The 19,904-nt window shown below is 42.3% G+C and overlaps 3 protein-coding genes across 3 annotated transcripts in view; 2 read left to right on the forward strand and 1 right to left on the reverse strand.

Moving 5' to 3' along the window:
* Nucleotides 1-4,670, forward strand: part of zbed4 (zinc finger, BED-type containing 4) — a 9,567-nt gene extending 4,897 nt beyond the window's left edge. The window contains exon 2 of the mRNA XM_074626194.1: nucleotides 1-4,670. This exon is cut by the window's left edge and continues 122 nt beyond it. Coding sequence (XP_074482295.1) covers nucleotides 71-3,838 — 3,768 coding nt within the window. The 5' untranslated portion in view covers nucleotides 1-70 and the 3' untranslated portion in view covers nucleotides 3,839-4,670.
* Nucleotides 4,671-4,739: 69 nt separating this feature from the next.
* On the reverse strand, nucleotides 4,740-11,435 carry alg12 (ALG12 alpha-1,6-mannosyltransferase). The gene is made up of 9 exons (XM_074626195.1): nucleotides 11,259-11,435; nucleotides 8,699-8,831; nucleotides 8,435-8,608; nucleotides 8,138-8,332; nucleotides 7,955-8,059; nucleotides 7,599-7,821; nucleotides 7,147-7,316; nucleotides 6,163-6,238; nucleotides 4,740-6,064 (listed from the first exon to the last, which is right to left on the reverse strand). Exons 1-9 carry the CDS (start codon nucleotides 11,415-11,417, stop codon nucleotides 5,815-5,817), a joined length of 1,485 nt encoding a protein of 494 aa, XP_074482296.1. The 5' UTR covers nucleotides 11,418-11,435; the 3' UTR covers nucleotides 4,740-5,814.
* Nucleotides 11,436-11,683: 248 nt separating this feature from the next.
* Nucleotides 11,684-18,025, forward strand: creld2 (cysteine-rich with EGF-like domains 2). The gene is made up of 10 exons (XM_074626196.1): nucleotides 11,684-12,069; nucleotides 12,227-12,309; nucleotides 12,609-12,719; nucleotides 12,990-13,081; nucleotides 13,212-13,388; nucleotides 13,508-13,606; nucleotides 13,713-13,796; nucleotides 13,939-14,034; nucleotides 14,850-14,990; nucleotides 17,693-18,025. Exons 1-10 carry the CDS (start codon nucleotides 11,893-11,895, stop codon nucleotides 17,746-17,748), a joined length of 1,116 nt encoding a protein of 371 aa, XP_074482297.1. The 5' UTR covers nucleotides 11,684-11,892; the 3' UTR covers nucleotides 17,749-18,025.
* Nucleotides 18,026-19,904: the final 1,879 nt, after the last annotated feature.

Consider the following 19,904-nt stretch of genomic DNA (forward strand, 5'->3'; position numbering starts at 1 on the left):
CACCTGAACAAGCTGATCACATTTGACAACGCAGACCTGACTATTCTACAGAAACCCTTGGGCTGCTGCCATGGATGGGGAGGAAGAGGTGTCTCACATGAGCGAGGATATGATCGGTGAACCCAATGGCTCCATGGAAATTAAAAAAAGAGAGGCCAAAGGGAGCTGCCTGAAAATCGAGGGCCAGGAGGGCTACGTGTTTAAATCCTACAGCATTAGCCCTCACGACGCTGAGGATGCAAGTTCACCAGCTGGATCCTCAATAACACTGGATAAAGACTCTCCCCCTTCTCCCCATTTATCTCCTCAGGATGACAAACAGCTGGAGTCAGACAAAGCAAGCGAGACTGATCCAGCTTCTCCCACTCCTTCAAACAAATGCCTAAACATTGACAATGAGGGAAATGAAAATTATGAAAATGGGAATGAAGAAACTCAACATATCAAAGAGGAGCCTGTGGATGCAAATGGAATGGAGGAGGACACCCACGATGATGACAGGCTAGGATTTGGTAGCTCTGTTGGCCCTTTTGTAACCAGAGATGGCGATGACTATAGTAATTTACTAAGTGGATACACAAGCACCCTTTATGATGTTGCCATGGACGCCGTCACACAGAGCCTTCTGTCGTCTATAAGGAGTACCACCAACCCGAGGAAAAAATCTCCTGCATGGAATCACTTCTGCATATCACCACGAGACGGTACCAAAGCAATCTGTTTATACTGCATGAAAGAGTTCAGTCGGGGGAAGAACGAGAAAGACCTCAGCACAAGTTGTTTAATGAGGCACGTGCGAAGGGCTCACCCCACTGTGCTTTTACAAGACGGATCAGACGCATCCTTAAACAGTCTGACTGGCTCCTTCGCCTCATCTTTGATACCTCCATCCCCAAACTCACCAAAAAACGGAGACTTGACAAACAGCGTTATTTCTTCTGCCTCAATATACACTTCACCGTCCACCTCCTCAGCTGAAAATTCAGATCTGTCATCCAAAGAAGTGTTGCCCAAAGTCGAACCAAAACTAGAACCGTATGCCGACACCCTCTGCAGCGCGCTCTCGTCCTCACATTCCAATGACAACAACCTTGAAGACATGTCAGACGGTGTGGCCGAGCGCCTCCCCGGGACCCCAAAAAGCTCCAGCTCCCGCCGGAGATCAGCTGTATGGAAACACTTCTACCTGTCGCCTGCTGACAATTCCAAAGCAGTATGCATCCATTGCATGAATGAATTCAGTCGGGGTAAAAATGGGAAGGATCTAGGGACAAGCTGTCTCATTCGTCACATGTGGAGGGCCCACAAAGAGGTCGTCATTGAGGAAAATGGACTGGGCAATCACATTCCCCCACCCTATACAAACCCACCGTCACTACTGTCCCGCACACAACTACTGGATCCACTGGAAGTAAAAAAAGAACCCCCCCTTCTTCCATCCTCACCAGAAACCATATCCAATGAATTTCCCCAAAGCATGGAGGAAAGCATGGATATAACAGTGGAATCTGATGAGGTGATGAATCTCTCAGGACAGGAATCCTCTCTCAACCTCTCCTTCAAAACTCAGGGGGAGGATATGCCGCTACTTTTCTCACCATGCAACCTTTCCGAGGGCCCCAGCCTCAGTCTGGATCATTCAGTTTTCCAGCAAAACAAGAAGATCATGAAACGGGTGAAGTCCGAAGTGTGGCACCATTTCATAGTGTCACCAGTTGACCAGTTAAAAGCACTGTGCCGTTACTGTCCATGCGTCATCAGTCGTGGGAAGCGGGGCGACTTTGGTACAAGCTGCCTGATGAGGCATCTGATGAGACGCCATCCGGACGTCCTCAAAAACCAAAAAAGCACAGATGAGAAGGAATCCTCCCCTCATCCCTACACCAATCTCACCGCAACAGACGCAGTTTCAACCAAAGAAACTGAGAGCCCCGCCAGTGAGAAAAAGCCACAAACACTGCCTGTTTTCAGCAAAAAGACGTCAAAACTGTGGAACCATTTCTCCATTTCACCCACTGACCCCACGAAGGTGGTTTGTTTGCACTGTGGCCGCACAATTAGCAGAGGCAAAAAGACTACAAACCTCGGCACCAGCTGCCTCTTCAGGCACATGCAGAGGTTCCATGGACATGTTCTTGAAAGTAACAATACTATCTCAGGTGATGTGCCGTCTGCTGAAATTCACGTTAAACAAGAGCTTGTGGACACTTCTGTTTATGACACGGAACAGAACCGTGAAAGGTTTGATGAACACCACCCGGTTGCCAAAAAAATCACCAAACTTATCGCAGAAATGCTCGCACTGGATCTTCAGCCATCAGCTATGGTGGAGAACGCTGGACTGAACAGACTACTAGAGTTCCTCCAGCCTCAGTATTCTCTACCACCTTCTTCTTACTTTACCAGCACTGCCATACCAGACATGTACGAAAGGGTGAAGGACGTTGTGCTGACCCACCTGAAAGAGGCTGAAGGTGGCGTCGTCCACTTCACAACTAGTATTTGGGTCAGTAGCCAGACAAGGGAATACCTGACCCTTACTGCCCACTGGGCGACGTACGAGTCAAGTGTCAGACCCCACGGTCAGGACTTTCACTGCTCCGCTCTCCTAAGTGTCTCACAAATAGACTGTGATCACGATATGCATGACATCCCAAAGCAGCTTGAGTATCTGTGGGATTCTTGGATCACCTCATCAGGGCTTAAAAAGGGGTTCACTGTAACGGATAACAACACCATCGGAAACACCTTGGAGGACCACGGACATGTCACCATGCAGTGTTTTGGACACACTATAGACCTCATTGTTAGCGAAGCCATAAAGAGCCAGAGAATGGTTCAGAACCTTCTGAGTATTGCACGGAAGATCTGCGAGCGCGTGCACCGCTCGGCAAAGGCCAAGGAGAAGCTGTCTGAGCTCCAGAGGGTCCACCAGCTGCCAGAGAACCAACTGATTCAGGATGTCCCTTCCAAATGGAGGACGTCCTTTTTCATGCTGGAGCGGCTGGTGGAGCAGAAGAACGCCATCGACGAGATGTCGATCGAGTGCAATTTCAGGGAAATGATCAGCTGCGATCAGTGGGAGGTAATGCTGTCGGTCTGCAATGCACTGAAACCGTTCGAAGTCGCCTGCAGGGAGATGAACAACCGCACTGCCACTCTGGGACAAGTGATACCACTCATTCACATCCTCAACAGAAAGATAGACCTGCTGTTTGATGAGACCGTGGGCATAGACAATATGCTTAGGTCTCTTAAGGAAGCCATGGTGAGCAAAATGTCCGCAACTCTGCACGACCCGCGATACACCTGGGCGACCTTGCTGGACCCGCGATACAAGACTTCGTTGTTCACAGAGGAAGAAGCCGAGCAATGTAAACAAGATCTGATCGGGGAGCTGGACTTGTCCTCGTCTACCTCAGTTGCAGTTAAGCCTCCGTTGCCCAACGGCTGCAACGAGGCCCCCGTTTCATCCAATGCCTCCCACCCAAGCAAGGACAACCTCTGGTCCCTGATGGCCGACATCCGGCAAAAGATAAAACACGAGGAGAAACCAAAGTCCTCAGAGCTGTCGGTGCTGGAGTACCTTGAGGAAGACATACTCGATCAAAGCTGTGACCCCCTCGACTATTGGAACCTGAAAAAGTTCCTGTGGCCCGATCTTGCCAAAGTAGCCGCCGGTTACGTGGGCTGCCCTCCCAGCATCGTCCCAGCAGAGACACTGTTCAGCACAGCTAGTGTCAACTGTGCCCTAAATCAGCCCAGGCCTTTACTGGAAAACATGGAGGGTCTGCTGTTCCTCAAGGTCAACCTCCCTCTGATTTATTTTCAGTACTGATTTTTGTTGAGCATTAACTTGAAAACCCTTTATTGAGGACCAAGTTGCATAGCTGTGAAATGGGGGGTTTTCTGTTGGGCAAAAATGTAAAATATCGATTTATACACTGATTGATTCTCACTGCAAAGGCCAGATTTGGAGGTTTTATTTTATTCTGTGTACTACTGTTAAAACACTTGGGAGCTGTTGTGATGAAAAGTCTCAGTGAAAAGTGTATCAGGGAGGGAGGGTTTTTCTAGCTGTAGGGGTTGGTGATAATGTGTTTGCTTGTAAATCGATGTTTTTTTTGTTTTCTGTGTCTACTCTCTCCTTGTGCCTTATCCAAAACTACTTCAGGTCAAAAATGCTGTAAATATTTTTTGTTAAATTACACAGATCACATCAGGATGCTTTTTTAATTATTGTGTATTAAAGATAGATGCAGAGTTTGTTTTCTGAATGAAAACATGGCCCAAAAATAAATGCTGTGACTGAAAGATGTTTTAAGTTAATGTTATTTAATTTTCATTGTGAATTTGTGGCTCATGGTACTGTCATTTAGAAATAGACCTTTTTTTTTTTTACTTGCCGAAATGTTTTTAATAAGATCGTGTATAATATTGCTGTATTTTCAGAATAAGCAGTTTGTTTGGAATATACAATTTGTCTCTTAAGCACAATTTAAGTTTATGTCCAGGGGATTAAATTATGGGTTTATTATTGAGTAAAAACAATGTACTGTACATTTTTATATTAAATGACTTCTGAACCTAATTTGATAAATGTTTTAGCATTGAGACTGGAACCATGCAAATTTTGTGGTCATTTTTAAATAAAGGTTTTCCTTATGCAATATCGAGGAGGTTTTCTTTGGTTAGCAGTTAGATGTTTTAGTGTACAGACCAAAAGTCCAATTTAGAAATCTTGTTTCCTCCACTCAGTTTCATCTTTATTCATCTATAAAATCTATCTACAAAATATACAAATAACAGCCTGAGGTAAAAAATGCAAAGCTGTCTGTAGAAGATAAGTTTCATTGTCTGCACACAAAGAAAGCTTGAACTCTTTCCTTGCTATTCATGAGAAACACAATGCATTACACATCACAATGAGAAGAGAGAACCATTTTAACATCAGAAAAGATGTTCAATGCAACATATATTTATGTACTTGATTTGTAGTGGAATGTGACGCATGATAGACCTGTTATTTTCAGACCAATAGCATTCCAATCCAACCCATTATAACCATTCAGAGCACTCATTTTGATCACCTTGGGTCTTAGTTTTTGGTCACTAAAAACCACCTTAAAGGGATAGTTTGGGTGTTTTCAAGTGGGATTGTATGAGGTACTTAAACATAGTCAGTGTATTATCTTCAGTAGATGACGCCCCCAGTTTGGAGAAGCAAAGAGGAGTTACTGCACAGACCCAAAGCAATGTACTGCTGTAGACGGGGCCGGCAGCAAAACATATTTTAGATACCTAAGAGGAAGGCTCACCTAAAAAGAACATTATCAGTTTAAGTGTAGACTATATTTAGAATATTTTCAACGCTTTACCTTGCCGTCAGACAGCCCTTACCTATGGGAAACTCAAGCCGTTGTATCCATCTACAGGTATGCTCTCGCTAAAGGCACCAGACTCCATTGAAAAAAACCTGTAATTTGACCTCTCAGAACACAGGGGTTACTGGTCTACCGCTGCCTCGACCGGTTCGTTTGTGTTATTGTGTGACTTTGGTGAATCCGAACTAACCGGTGAAAATATTCTAAATATAGATTAGACTTAAACTGATATTGATTTTCTTTAGGTGGGTGCTCCCCCGTCCACAGCAGTATGTTGCTTTGCTTCCGTGCGGTAACTCCATTCTGTTTCTCCTAACTGGAGGCATGCCGACCGCCACCTACTGTAGGTACTACACTGACTATGGATAAGTATCTCATACAGTCCCACTGAGAAACACCCAAACTATCCCTTTAATTCAATACATTCCTGTTAAAGTCGCTCTTTTTGTTGTCCGGTTGCAATCGTTCTCTCCATGAGCACAGTTTTTCTCTCTAATTGCACACTAACAGGCGGGAAGCGAAACATGTTGAAGGCAATGTTGCTGTAACCTTCGATGAAGGCCAGCGGCCGATGGGTGTCCTGGAGCAGCTGTATCTTGGTGACATTCGCCTCCATCAGTAGGTGCGAGTAGATCTTGATGTCAGGACTCGTTAGGCTCAGGTCCTCACGTTTGTCATATCTGTTAAGAAAATAGAAGTGATTGCATTACAAAAGTGGTAATATTCGGTACATTACCTTTGACAAACTTTAGTTCAAAACAAAGAAAAATACACTAACCTCCAGTTTGAGTTCTGCTCTAAGAAGCGAGACACTCCAGTTTCAGCAGCATAAGTGTCAATATGGACAAATGCATCTGAGGGGACAAACAATGTGAGAACAGTGTTCTCTGAATAAAGCTTTTATGCATGCTTTCAATGATTGATTATGTTAGTATCAGGGTTATTATAGTAAACTAAAACGAAAATAAGCAGTGAAAAATACTTTTAGTAAACAACTAAATAAAAGCTTAAGAAAAACTTTAACTGAAATGATATTGCCTGGGTAAAAAAATTAAATAAATTTTAGTTTTAGTATTTTAGCCTTATTTTAGCCTTCACTACTGAAAAAAAGGAGAGCATGAATTTCTGTCAACTCTTGTGATGTTGAGCTACAGAAATGAAATGGACTTGAGATTCCAGGAGATGGTGCTGTGCGCTTCACTAAAGTAGCACGAAGATTAAAAATTAAACATTATTACACAGTTCTCCAGACATATATTTTGTATGTATACATAACTACATACTTCTGAGACATTATACCTGGCCCTAACAGAAACAAACTAAAACTACTGTAAAACTAAAAAGCAAACTGACTCTGAAAACTAACTAAAACTAAAGTAAAATGAAATGGAAAAGTAAAACTAATTTCAATTAAAACTAATTGAAAATTCTAAACTATTATAACCTTGGTTAGTATACAGAGTTTTGTATGATTACTGATAAAATAAAAAAAAAAGCCATATCAACATTTAATATAGTTAATCATCAATCATGTGCGCATCAATAAATTAAGTTTAGTTGAGATACTTGCACAACATAGAAAAAACTAAAACTAGAAAGCAATCTAAGAAGCACCCTCAAACTTGCATACAATATGTACATATATGATCAGGTTTTTCCACATTCTCAATGGTTAAATCATGAATACATATCAAGTTATTAGCTCCTCTTAAAGTTGGCTAGAATTAATAGTGTTATAGAAACTATAAAAAAGGATTCCAACCTGTTGTGACAGGCAACAGTCTGTGTAGTTCCTGCAGTCCTTGGCCCCCTGGGTAGTTGTGGTGGGAAACATAGAGACTAATACTAGAATACGCTGCATTGGTCAACAGCTGGCCCACCACCACTGCAGAGCCCAGTTTATACATCCAGGATTTCTGGTAGTTGCACAAACTAAAACACAAAAGGGAAAAGAGAGTGAGCAATGTGAGAGTGTCTCATCTCACACACTGTTAACACTGTTGACACTGTCGACACAAGATGTCAGCAAAGTCTAATACACAGCATGTTGCTGCTGAACTCCAAACTGTTTCCCATGTTCCAAATGACTTCTGTTTCTGTTATAAAGCAATCAAAGTATGTGGTTTGTGTCTGAATCCATGACACACTGCTGTTGGTTGATAAAATGTACATTTCCTGCCCTGTTTTACATCGGGGTAATACATTTTGACTTACATGAAAGAACAGCCTCGGGCAGCCACCAGGCTGAGCACAGGGAAAGTGTATATGATGAAGCGCAGCTCCTTGTGGGGCAGCAGCGAGTAGATGAGGACAAAGCCCGCAGCGGGCAGCAGCAGCAGCCTCATCCGCCTGTCAAGGAGTCCGAGGGGGACGAAGAGCAGCGTGCAGCCCAGGGCGCGGGGCACGGCAGAGTAGAAGTACCACAGAAAGGGAGAGGTTTACTGGGGAGTCAAGGACAACTGCGGGGTGGAGATCATCCCTGATGGTTTTCAGAGGCAGTAAATTAACTACATTTTAAATAAATGCACACACATAAGTGGTAGACGTGTACTCGGCTAAATGAAAGGATATTCCCCAGCTGGAGCTTTTGTTGAGAATAGTGTTGTACCACAAAACCTGACCTTCAGGCCACAACAACTTCCTCCAAAAGAAGGTGTCAATGGCCACCGTCAGAGCTGTAAAAGATGAAGGAAATCATTGGATAGCAGTTTATTGAGCATGTACTATTCACATACTTTACACTCACTACTCACCCAGTGACAGGATTCCAGCAGGAACAGCATAGTAAAGCAGGTGCAGCAGTCCCAGCCTCCTGCTCAACAGTGATATCAGTAACATGAGACCGAGGAAGATGCAGAGCTCTGACCGGAACACAATGATGACTAAAGCAGAGAGGCTGATGAACCAGCCGTATCTCTGAGCCATCCAGGAAGTGAATGCTACCAGAACTGAGGAGAAAAATGGCATTGTGATTTACTCTCATTTAGGAAAACAGAAAAAGAATCCATAGCCTCTGGATTATGATGAATATTATTAACCGTGTACTTTACCTATTGGCAATGCAAATACATTAGGGAGTGTCCTGGTGCTGTAAAACATTAGGTGAAACTGAGAAGCACACATCAGACAGAAGAGCCCTGCAACTGTGGAGCCAAACTGCCTCCTCACTTCCTTCTGCATGAGCCAAAGAGCACCGACAACACACACTCCCAGGGAGGCTCGGACTGCACAGAACACATCAAGAGAACGCATTTGTTTTAACTGTTTCAAACCACATCAGTGGATTGGAAAGTACCAAGATATTAGTGATTTACCTGTCAGCTGTGTGTAGAATTTTGGTGCATCCAGCAGAGAGGACAGAAACACAACAGGGGAGCAGAGCACCGAGAGGACCAGGGGGCCAAGGAAAGTCCGTGGCACCACGCCAGGGAACTCATGATGGTCATACTGAAAGACAGCAAAGGTTATTGTAATGTTATTATATCTTATTATCCTCATTTTATCTTTTCTTTTATTGCTGAGTTGACCCGTTCTCTAATCCTATAAATTTCATTTTACCGTTGACCCTGCGTTAACCTACATATGACAAATAAAACTGAAACTGAAATAAGTTCTGGTCTCAACAACACTTAATACAGCTGAGCTGGAGCTCTCAATCATATCACATGGTCTTCCTCAGCAGATGGAGTTTGCCCAGTTGTCATTGAACTGTAAATGTTATAATTTCTATTTTTATGGCTCCGCGCCGGCGACAACCGTGGCCAGAGGCGTAATGTTTTCGGGTTGCCCGTCCGGTCCGGTCCATTCTCATGAACGCGATAGCTCAAGAATGCTCGGAGGGAATTTCTTCAAATTAGGCACAAACGTCCACTTGGACTCGAGGATTAGGACTGATTAGAATTTGGTGGTCAAAGGTCACTGAGTTCATATGCTAATTATGACAATTTCCACTCAAATGTCTAATAGGATAAAATGATGACATTTTGGACAGACATTGATAAAAACTGAAACTCGACCGGTTGGTCGAGGCATACAAACGCAAGGCGGTAATCCTATTTATCATGACAACTGCATCCTCTGATGAAGAGCATCATGATCAAAAGCTCCAAAACAGCTACTGAATGAACCTTGAGCTGAGATTGTTTCCTCAATTCGTTTGATATTTTGTAGATAATTATTATAAATACAAACTGTTTTAGAGAACAAATACAATATGTATATGAAGTTAAAGTGCATACTACAATGTATTATGATTGTATGATTTAATATGAATGGTTCTGTAAAACCACTGAAGTGGATGATTTGGGGCTATGCAAATCAAATTGACATACATTTTTGTTTCAAATATGAAATTTACATTTTTTAGCTAATATGACAATGATGCCACATACTTTTATTAAAGCAGTATAGTTACATATTATAGTTTATAGCAGTAGTTATTCAGGATTAATTTCACTTACCAACACAGTGATCCTGTAAACAGCACAAGCTACAGCACAAACTACAGTAAAAACTACAGTACAAACTACTGCACAAACTACAGCACAAACTACAGTACAAGCTACATCACAAACTACAGCACAAACTACAGTACAAACTACAGTACAAACTACAGCACAAACCACAGCACAAACTACAGCACAAACTACTGCACAAACTACAGTATAAACTACAGCACAAGCTACAGCACAAACTACAGTACAAACTACAGTACAAGCTACAGTACAAACTACAGTACAAACTACTGCACAAACTACAGCACAAACTACAGTACAAACTACAGTACAAACTACTGCACAAACTACAGCACAAACTACAGTACAAGCTACAGTACAAACTACTGCACAAACTACAGCACAAACTACAGTACAACCTACAGTACAAACTACTGCACAAACTACTGCACAAACTACAGCACAAGCTACAGTACAAACTACAGTACAAACTACTGCACAAACTACAGTACAAGCTACAGCACAAACTACAGCACAAACTACAGTACAAACTACTGCACAAACTACAGTACAAACTACTGCACAAACTACAGCACAAACTACAGTACAAGCTACAGTACAAACTACTGCACAAACTACAGCACAAACTACAGTACAAACTACTGTACAAACTACAGCACAAACTACAGTACAAGCTACAGAACAAACTACAGTACAAGCTACAGTACAAGCTACAGTACAAACTACTGCACAAACTACAGTACAAGCTACAGTACAAGCTACAGTACAAACTACTGCACAAACTACAGTACAAGCTACAGTACAAGCTACTGCACAAACTACAGTACAAGCTACAGTACAAGCTACAGTACAAACTACTGCACAAACTACAGTACAAGCTACAGTACAAACTACTGCACAAACTACAGTACAAGCTACAGCACAAACTACAGCACAAACTACAGTACAAACTACTGCACAAACTACAGTACAAGCTACAGTACAAACTACAGTACAAACTACAGTACAAACTACAGCACAAACTACAGTACAAGCTACAGCACAAACTACAGTACAAGCTACAGTACAAGCTACAGTACAAACTACTGCACAAACTACAGTACAAGCTACAGTACAAACTACTGCACAAACTACAGTACAAGCTACAGTACAACCTACAGTACAAACTACAGTACATACTACAGTACAAGCTCAGATGTATTGTTTATGTGAAGGAGTTTTACATTCAAACAGATGATGAAACTGTGAAGCTCTATGCTACCTGCTAGCTCTGCTCACTGTGTTGTGTGTATGGTTGGTGTGGTTTGTGATTTCAAAACAATAATGACGTCATTCACTGCTGCTGTGCAGTTAGCATGTTAGCATGTTAGCACATCTAGCACCAATAACAGCTGCTTACCTTGTCAAAGTCCAGTCTATGATACAGAATGTCGTGCACCGCTTGTAAATTAAAGCTCTCCTCAACTTTAGTGAAGGGACAGATGAATAAATGCAGGAGAGACACAGTTATTAATAAACACAGCAGAGGCAGCTCTGAAGCACTCCTCTTCTCAGCCATGACAGCTGAACTCACTATCACTTCCGGGCCAGACAGGAAGTCAACATGTTTCATATCGCTAAAAATATTTACATTATTTCTTTCCAGTAACGTGATATAGAACTTGTTTAGACATTTTTCTCTAAAAACTCGCCAAATAGGAGAAACTAAATTATTTTAAACATTACTAATAGAATTCCTGAATTTTCCACGTGTGAACGAAGCGCTTTTGTCCCGCGCGTGGCGGCTTATGATTGGTTGAACATTTGTTTGACAGGCGATCTGAGCCAATCAGCTCAAGACACAATACGAGCAAGAGGCTAACGCGGAAGTGTAAAGCCGCATCGTTTTACTCAACAGCCGGCATGTAAATACCGTAAATAGCACGTTGGTGCGCTTTGCATTGAATGTTAGGAGCAGCTCAGTTAGATGTGTCCGAGCCGTGCAGCGCTTTAGTATTAGCGTGTGTCCTGATATGAACGTGTGATCGGCTGAGATGCTGTCCACCGGTCCTCGGCTGTCCACCGGTCCTCGGCTGTCCACCGGTCTTCAAATGCGGCTGCTGCGGCTGTCTTGTGTAATTCTTCTTTTACTTGTTCAAGTCACCGACGCCAAGAAAGATTTAAAGAGCGCCTGTTCTACCTGTCAGCAGATCACTGACAACTTCAACAAGGTAAGAGGACACTACTACACCTGTCCTGTGTGTTGTCATCACCTTGCTCTGATATTGGGACTCTTTCCTCCTACCTACCTTTTAATGGTGCCAAATGGCTGAAATGTCTTCAACTTGTTCTTTGTGTACAAACAGTGACACTCTTGTTGTATTTCAGGGCTTTGACAGAACAGCAAAGCAGAACTTTGGCGGAGGCAACACAGCCTGGGAGGAGAGAAAACTCTCTAAATATGAGACAAGGTGAGACATCATGTCCTGTCCAGGTCACCCTGTCACAGAGACAGGTCAGCAGAGCTGTTTGCTTTGCACCAGAGCTGCTGGCTGTTGTACTTGGCACAAAACGCTTATCAGAGATAAGCAATAAGCATGTGAATATAGCTAACTGTGTGCCTGAGTGGCTGCTAGTATAGGCAAACCTTGAGACTGCAGCATTTGGCAGGTGATCTTGTAATTCCTACAAACTTGTGCAACAAACACTTCCTGTTTGAACTCCACCTTCTTGAACCTTCTTTCCATTCATCTGGTTTCTTCCTTCACAGCGAGATCCGTCTGATGGAGATTGTGGAGGGGCTGTGTGACAGCAGCAGCTTCGAGTGCAACCGCATGTTGGAGGAGCACGAAGATCATTTTGAGACTTGGTGGTTCAAGAGGTGGGTGTTGGCTAATGCAAATATTGGCAAAGTTTCATGCCAGAGCAGTCAGCCACAGTGGCAAGATGGTTGGATGTCAACTGTCAGTTTCACAACACTAGGATGTAACACAGCTTGTGTCAAAATACAAGACCGACTGATTGATGCCCTGCCAGCATGATGAGGCACACTGACGGAGGTTTCACCCGCACAGTTCTTTCGGTATTAAAAGATTGTTTCACTTAGTAGATTATGTCATCTCTTTCTGTTTTCTTTCCTGTTGCTATGCAGGAAAACAAAGCATCCTGATCTGCATAAATGGTTCTGCATTGAAACCATCAAAGTGTGCTGTCCAAAGGGAATGTTTGGACCGGACTGCAATGGTGAGGAAAACCCTTTCATAAAGCGTAGGACAGATTAGATATACTGTAGCTAAATAACTAATAACAAAAGAACCCCACAAACCTGGTGCTAAAAGTGTTTTTGCTGTCTTTGTGATGTGATGTTTTGTAGCCTGTGTGGGGGGCTCTGACCGACCTTGTCATGGACACGGAAACTGCGACGGCGACGGGACTCGCGGAGGGGACGGAAAGTGCAGCTGCGACCACGGTTACGAAGGGGAGTTCTGCCTAGACTGCATCAGCGGCTACTTCGACGAAGTGAGGAACGACACGTTCTCTCTGTGCACAGGTACACTTCAACACAGATCGGCTAAACGAGCAGCCGCTGGTGCACCACCAGCTTACTTTCATATACACGTGAGGAAAAGAGTGAGTAGGAAATCTGTTGTGCTTCACCTCCTCCTGCAGAATGCGACGACTCCTGTAAAACCTGCACTGGAGCGACCAATCAGGACTGTGATGAGTGCAAAGAAGGCTGGGAGGAGGATGAGCAGGAGGCTTGTGTTGGTAAGAGGACTATTAAAAAGTCTCCATGTAGTATACAGGAAACACAGCAAAGATATACGGTCTGTGTACACCACTGACTCACTGCAGTGCATCTCATGTGTTCCAGATATAAACGAGTGCTCCAAAGATCCTTCTCCATGTGAAGAAAACCAATACTGCCTTAACACGGAAGGCTCCTACTCCTGCCAGGGTAATTACTCACTTCCAGACCGTTTTTCACGACATTTTGGTCTGTAAGATTTGGACACACAATAATAAAATGCTTATTAAAATATTTGTAGTGATATTGTAATATCTAATAGAAAGTGTTTTTGTGTATTTGTCCTTTGCAGCCTGTGACAGTGTGTGCTCCGGCTGCACCGGGGCCGGGCCTGATAACTGCCAGGCTTGTGCCAGCGGGTACCAGGACACAGAGGGCACCTGCACAGGTACGATGTCAACACTTTACTGTTTGAGGGGTTTCCACTCCTTTATGCTGTCTAGCAGTGTTTACCAAAACCTTTTTTTTTTTCTGGGGACCTACTTTTTAAAAATGACAAACCATAATGTCCCAATTCCCAGTAGGCCGTGTCTAATCACGAGAAGAGCGAATTTGTGCATTGAACGTTCTGGACCATTTCCGTATCATTTCCATGAGCATCACCTTACATTATCTTGAATAGCTAAACAAGCCATTTCCAAAGAGATATACATTTGATAAATCACAACTTTGTTATTGAAAACACATTTTAATTATTTTATAAATGAGACCAAATAAATACTATGCTTTCATTTCTTTCCTCTGATCAGGAAAACAATCAGACTGTATGCCAGCTGTTCATATTAGATTCAATGTTATAAATAGGCTACAATTATCAAAACAATAGGAACAGTCAGGCTCCTTCATGTGGCTCAAAGGTGTACTGCAGATAGATTCATGAAAAATAAAAAGCTATGGAAGAAATTCTGCAAATTTATTTGGCGACCCTAATAAAACCTCCTGCAGTCCACCTGTGGGTCCCGACCCAGTCTTTGGGAAACACTGCTGTATATTAATTGTATGGGAAACACTGCTGTGTATTAATTGTAGAAGAACGTGTGAGCCAGCGGTCAGATGAAGGTATCTTTGCCTTTCCTTTTAATGAGACATTTTAGCTTTTATTCCATTGGCTTTGTCACACTTCCATGTTAGCAACTATTGGTGATGAAAGCTTTCTGTCTGGGGTTGACATTATCAGAAGATGTATTGCATTGTGTTCTCCAGATGTGGATGAGTGCTCCCAGCCAGAACCAGTATGCACGAAGGAGCACGAGCAGTGTGTCAACACTAAAGGCAGCCATGTGTGCGTCTGCTCGAGTGGCTACGAGGAGCGAGATGGAGAGTGTGTCCAAACGCCACAGCCAGGTGAGGATTAATGTTGGTTTAAGGACTGGTTACCTCCGCCAAGGCCCAAATGAAACCTGCCGTGGCGGAGGTCTGCGCTCTCCGAGTGCACTTCTAGTTTCAATATGATTTGTGCATATTAGCTGTAGCTTTTTTTATATTTGTTGAACAGAAAGTTTACTTTGTCCACTACAGGATAATAACGCATTAACGCAAACTAGTTTTAACGTCACTAATTTCTTTAAGGCATTAAATCAACTTGTGCTTTTTAGGTTGTGGGGGGGCTCAGTTTTAAAGCTACAGTAAAGATAAAGGTAGAGGTATATGAAACTAGAAAACTTGAGGAATCCATTGGTACCAACCACGTCATACGATCTTGTCACAAAGGAGGTTAAATAACGCTCCAAACTTACACTAAAATTTGGCAAAGAAATGACCATTTTCAAAGGGGTCCCTTGACCTCTGACCTCCAGATCAGTGAATGTAAATGGGTTCTATGGGTACCCACGAGTCTCCCCTTTACAGACATGCCCACTTTATGATAATCACATGCAGTTTTGGGGGCAAGTCATAGTCAAGTCAGCACACTGACACACTGACAGCTGTTGTTGCCTGCTGGGCTGCAGTTTGCCATGTTATGATTGGAGCATATTATTTATGCTAAATGCAGTACCTGTGAGGGTTTCTGGACAATATCTGTCATTGTTTTGTGTTGTTCATTGATTTACAATAATAAATATATACATATGTTTGCATAAAGCAGCATATTTGTCCACTCCCATGTTGATAAGAGGATTAAATACTTGACAAATCTCCCTTTTAAGGTACATTTTGAACAGATAAAAAATGTGTAATTAATTTGCGATTGATCGTGATTAAGTATGGACAATCATGCAATTAAATATTTGAATAGATTGACAGCCCTAAAAATATTGTTATTTTAGAAACACATACAGACGTGGACAAAATTGTTGGTACCCTTCCGTTAAAGAAAGACAAACCCACAACGGTCACTGAAATAACTTGAAACTGACAAAAGTAATAATGAATAAAAATTTACTGAAAATTAACTAATGAAAATCAGACATTGTTTTTGAATTGTGGTTCAACAGAATCATTTTAAAAAACAAACTAATAAAACTGGCCTAGACAAAAATGATGGTACCCTTAACTTAATATTTTGTTGCACAACCTTTTGAGGCAATCACTGCAAACAAGCGATTTCTGTAACTCTCAATGAGACTTTTGCACCTGTCGACAGGTATTTTGGCCCACTCCTCTTGAGCAAACTGCTCCAGCTGTCTCAGGTTTGAAGGGTGCCTTCTCCAGACTGCATGTTTCAGCTCCTTCCACAGATGTTCAATAGGATTTAGATCAGGGCTCATAGAAGGCCACTTCAGAATAGTCCAATATTTTGTTCTTAGCCATTCTTGGGTGTTTTTAGCTGTGTTTTGGGTCATTATCCTGTTGGAGGACCCATGACCTGCAACTGAGACCAAGCTTTCTGACACTGGGCAGCACATTTCGCTCCAGAATGCCTTGATAGTCTTGAGATTTCATTGCACCCTGCACATATTCAAGACACCCTGTGCCAGATGCAGCAAAGCAGCCCCATAACATAACCGAGCCTCCTCCATGTTTCACATTAGGTACAGTGTTCTTTTCTTTGTATGCTTCATTATTGCGTCTTCGAACATAGAGCTGATGTGACTTGCCAAAAAGCTCCAGTTTTGTCTCATCTGTCCAAAGGACATTCTCCCAGAAGCTTTGTGGCTTGTCAATATGCATTTTGGCAAATTCCAGTCTCGCTTTTTTATGATTTGGTGTCCTCCTCGGTCGTCTTCCATTAAGTCCACTTTGGCTCAAACAGTGACGGATGGTGCGATCTGACACTGATGTACCGTGACCTTGGAGTTCACCTCTAATCTCTTTGGAAGTTGTTCTGGGCTCTTTGGTTACCATTCGTATTATCCGTCTCTTCGATTTGTCATCAATTTTCCTCTTGCGGCCACGTCCAGGGAGGTTGGCTACAGTCCCATGGACCTTAAACTTCTGAATAATATGTGCAGCTGTAGTCACAGGAACATCAAGCTGCTTGGAGATGGTCTTATAGCCTTTACCTTTAACATGCTTGTCAATAATTTTCTTTCTCATCTCCTGAGACAACTCTCTCCTTAGCTTTCTGTGGTCCATGTTCAGTGTGGTACACACCATGATACCAAACAGCATAGTGACTACTTTTCACCCTTTAAATAGGCAGACTGACTGATTAAAAGTTTGAAGACACCTGTGATGCTATTTACAGGACACCTTAGTTTCATATGTCCCTATGGTCACATTATTTTACATCTTTTCTAGGGGTACCATAATTTTTTGTCCAGGTCAGTTTCATTAGTTTGTTTTTTAAAATGATTCTGTTGAACCACAATTCAAAAGCAATGTCTGATTTTCATTAGTTAATTTTCAGTAAATTTTTATTTATTATTACTTTTGTCAGTTTCAAGTTATTTCAGTGACTATTGTGGGTTTTTCTTTCTTTAACGGAAGGGTACCAACAATTTTGTCCACGTCTGTATGCCTTGTCACAATTCAGCTATTTGGGAAATTTTTCTGTACTTCATTATTAAGTTTTACAATAATATTATCAATATTAAAAGGGAATATATAAGACTGATTATTTGAGATTTTATATTATAATTTATACATGTTTCTATTCTCATCAGAAGAAGAGGAGTCGGAAGCATCGGAGACGACCACAAGTCCACACAGGGAGCTTTGATGTAAAACTGAGCGGATCAGAAGAAACGGTTGGAATTTCTGCACATCTGAAGCCGCCCATTTTTTAAATCGTCGGATACATGCACTTAATGTGCCAGCTGCACTTCGAACCAACAAAAGCTGGCCAGAAAGCTGTGGATTAAAGGACAAAAAAAACATTTTATGCTCACACTATGCTGGTCATTGTTGCTCAAACTACCACTTGTCTTTATGTGTTGTATGGTTTTAAAATCGAAGGTGTTTCAATAAAGGTGAATTTATGTTGAATTTAAGATCAACCCATGTCAACAACATGAGTATATTTACTTGTACAATTTCTGTCTTTTTTATTCTTTAGGAGCAAATATAGTGCAGTGGATTAAATCAGCTGGTGGAAGTTAGATTGTGTTGTAGTGCTCGTAGATAACCACACGATGGTAGTCTAACCATATGAAATATACCATGCTCACTACTGTCTAAAGAGGAGGGCCTTACTTGAATTAATCTAGATAGGGTGTCTCACTGTGTTTACTCATCTCTTATCATCATTATCTCATGATGCATGATCATATTAGAGTGTGTTTTACTGTAGGGAATACTGCTGTATATTCTATATCTTCAAACCTATATGTTCTATATCCTCAATCCTAAAATATTTCCATATATTTGAGGCAGCAGTAGTCAGTATATTTTTGGCATCATTGGGCAAAAATCCCATAATACCCTTTCAGCATATTGTAATTCAAGTTTTCTGAGAGGAAACTAGACTTCTGCTCCTCCTCATGGCTCTGTTTCAGACTTTAGAACATCTAGCCGTGACGGGAGACTTTGACCAATCACAGGTCATTTCATTGAGAGAGCGTTCCTATTGGCTGTGCTCCGGTCATGTGACCAGAACTTGCCGTTCCTTCACCAGATTCCACAATGGCGGCGGCGTCACAAACGTTCTCATTTTACAGCTAAACCGTGCACTACAAGATGATTCTGAAAACATGTGAGGTAAGAAATAGACATTAACGTAACAGAATATTGATTGATATTTGATCAGCGCTGACTAGTTTGACTGTTTGGTCGGAGTTTGCGAGTGATTGACAGCAGACTTCAGATCAGCTCTGAATGCTTGTTTTCCTCCGGTCTGTGAAATCTTGCAGATGCCGTTAGGAGCACCGGAGGACACAGAGGAACATGACTTGTTTACAGGTTACCTGTCTCATGTACTACTGTCACGATATAACGACCGTTTTATAAAAATCACTTTTTTTAATCAAATTTGCTCCGAGCTGCCTACATCAGCTTTAATCCACAGTTTTCCAATGTGGCCTGGACTACACAAAAGCCATTCTATCACCAACGTGAAGAGTCTGCAGCCCCGTCACCACTCGGGTGTTAGGAGGCTTGTTGGAAAGACCTTCCTGTGGCCCCCGTTTGGATCAAAGCATATTTTTCTAACCCAGGTCTCACCTTGCAATAAGGCTTCCCGGCTTCCTGCGGGATGATGTCAGCTGTTTGGACTCGCTGGCTTGCCAAGGTGGAGGAGCGGCCAGTTGAGACCTTTCTGAGTTGGTAGTGAGGGAGCAATCAGACTGCAGACACCCCTCCACTTTTCACCTCTGGATGGTAACTCCACTATATGGAGAGCTTTCATCAGGGAGGATGGGAAAAGGTTATTCCCCAGATGTGCAGTGTTATTAGTTTGCTGGTACAGATGTAAAACCCAGGATTGATGATAATCTTGACATAATCTAGGCCAAATAAATTACATTTGCTCCCCCACCTCACAACCTCCATTTCTTTGGCAGAAATATTTCTGTCAAGATATGTAAAAAGTGTATTTTTATCAACATATGCATGAAACAATACAGTAGAAACATATTCAAAATGATTTAAAGGCAGAATAAGTTAAAATGTCTTTATCACCACGGACATTTTGGAAAATATTCTTTGATTTCTTTCTGCGAGTAACGGCCTTTACGCACGGGGCGTGTTGATGAACGACACGGAAATGCGAAATACTCGCCTGTGAATAAATATGTCTAGGGCTTTTATTGTGAAAGGTAAGAACGGAAGGAATGGATCTGGTATGCGCTGCATAATTTTCTCTGAATGAAACAACGACAGCACACGGGGAAAGCTCCGGTGGGTGAAGCCGCCCTCGTCTCATGCAGACCGGTGTCCGTC

Source organism: Sebastes fasciatus, chromosome 23 (assembly GCF_043250625.1).
Source record: "Sebastes fasciatus isolate fSebFas1 chromosome 23, fSebFas1.pri, whole genome shotgun sequence".
Classification (NCBI taxonomy): Eukaryota; Metazoa; Chordata; class Actinopteri; order Perciformes; family Sebastidae; genus Sebastes; species Sebastes fasciatus.

Bases quoted from the DNA above. Each gene is read 5' to 3' on its own strand.
- alg12 (XM_074626195.1), bottom strand. From the start codon at position 11,417: ATGGCTGAGAAGAGGAGTGCTTCAGAGCTGCCTCTGCTGTGTTTATTA. The intron at 8,060-8,137 runs GTGAGTAGTGAG...CATCTTTTACAG, and splicing joins TGCTGGAATCCTGTCACTGG to CTCTGACGGTGGCCATTGAC. The intron at 6,065-6,162 runs GTTAGTGTATTT...TTTTCTTAACAG, and splicing joins GAGCAGAACTCAAACTGGAG to ATATGACAAACGTGAGGACC.
- creld2 (XM_074626196.1), top strand. From the start codon at position 11,893: ATGCTGTCCACCGGTCCTCGGCTGTCCACCGGTCCTCGGCTGTCCACC. The intron at 14,035-14,849 runs GTACGATGTCAA...TGTGTTCTCCAG, and splicing joins CACAGAGGGCACCTGCACAG to ATGTGGATGAGTGCTCCCAG. The intron at 14,991-17,692 runs GTGAGGATTAAT...TATTCTCATCAG, and splicing joins TGTCCAAACGCCACAGCCAG to AAGAAGAGGAGTCGGAAGCA.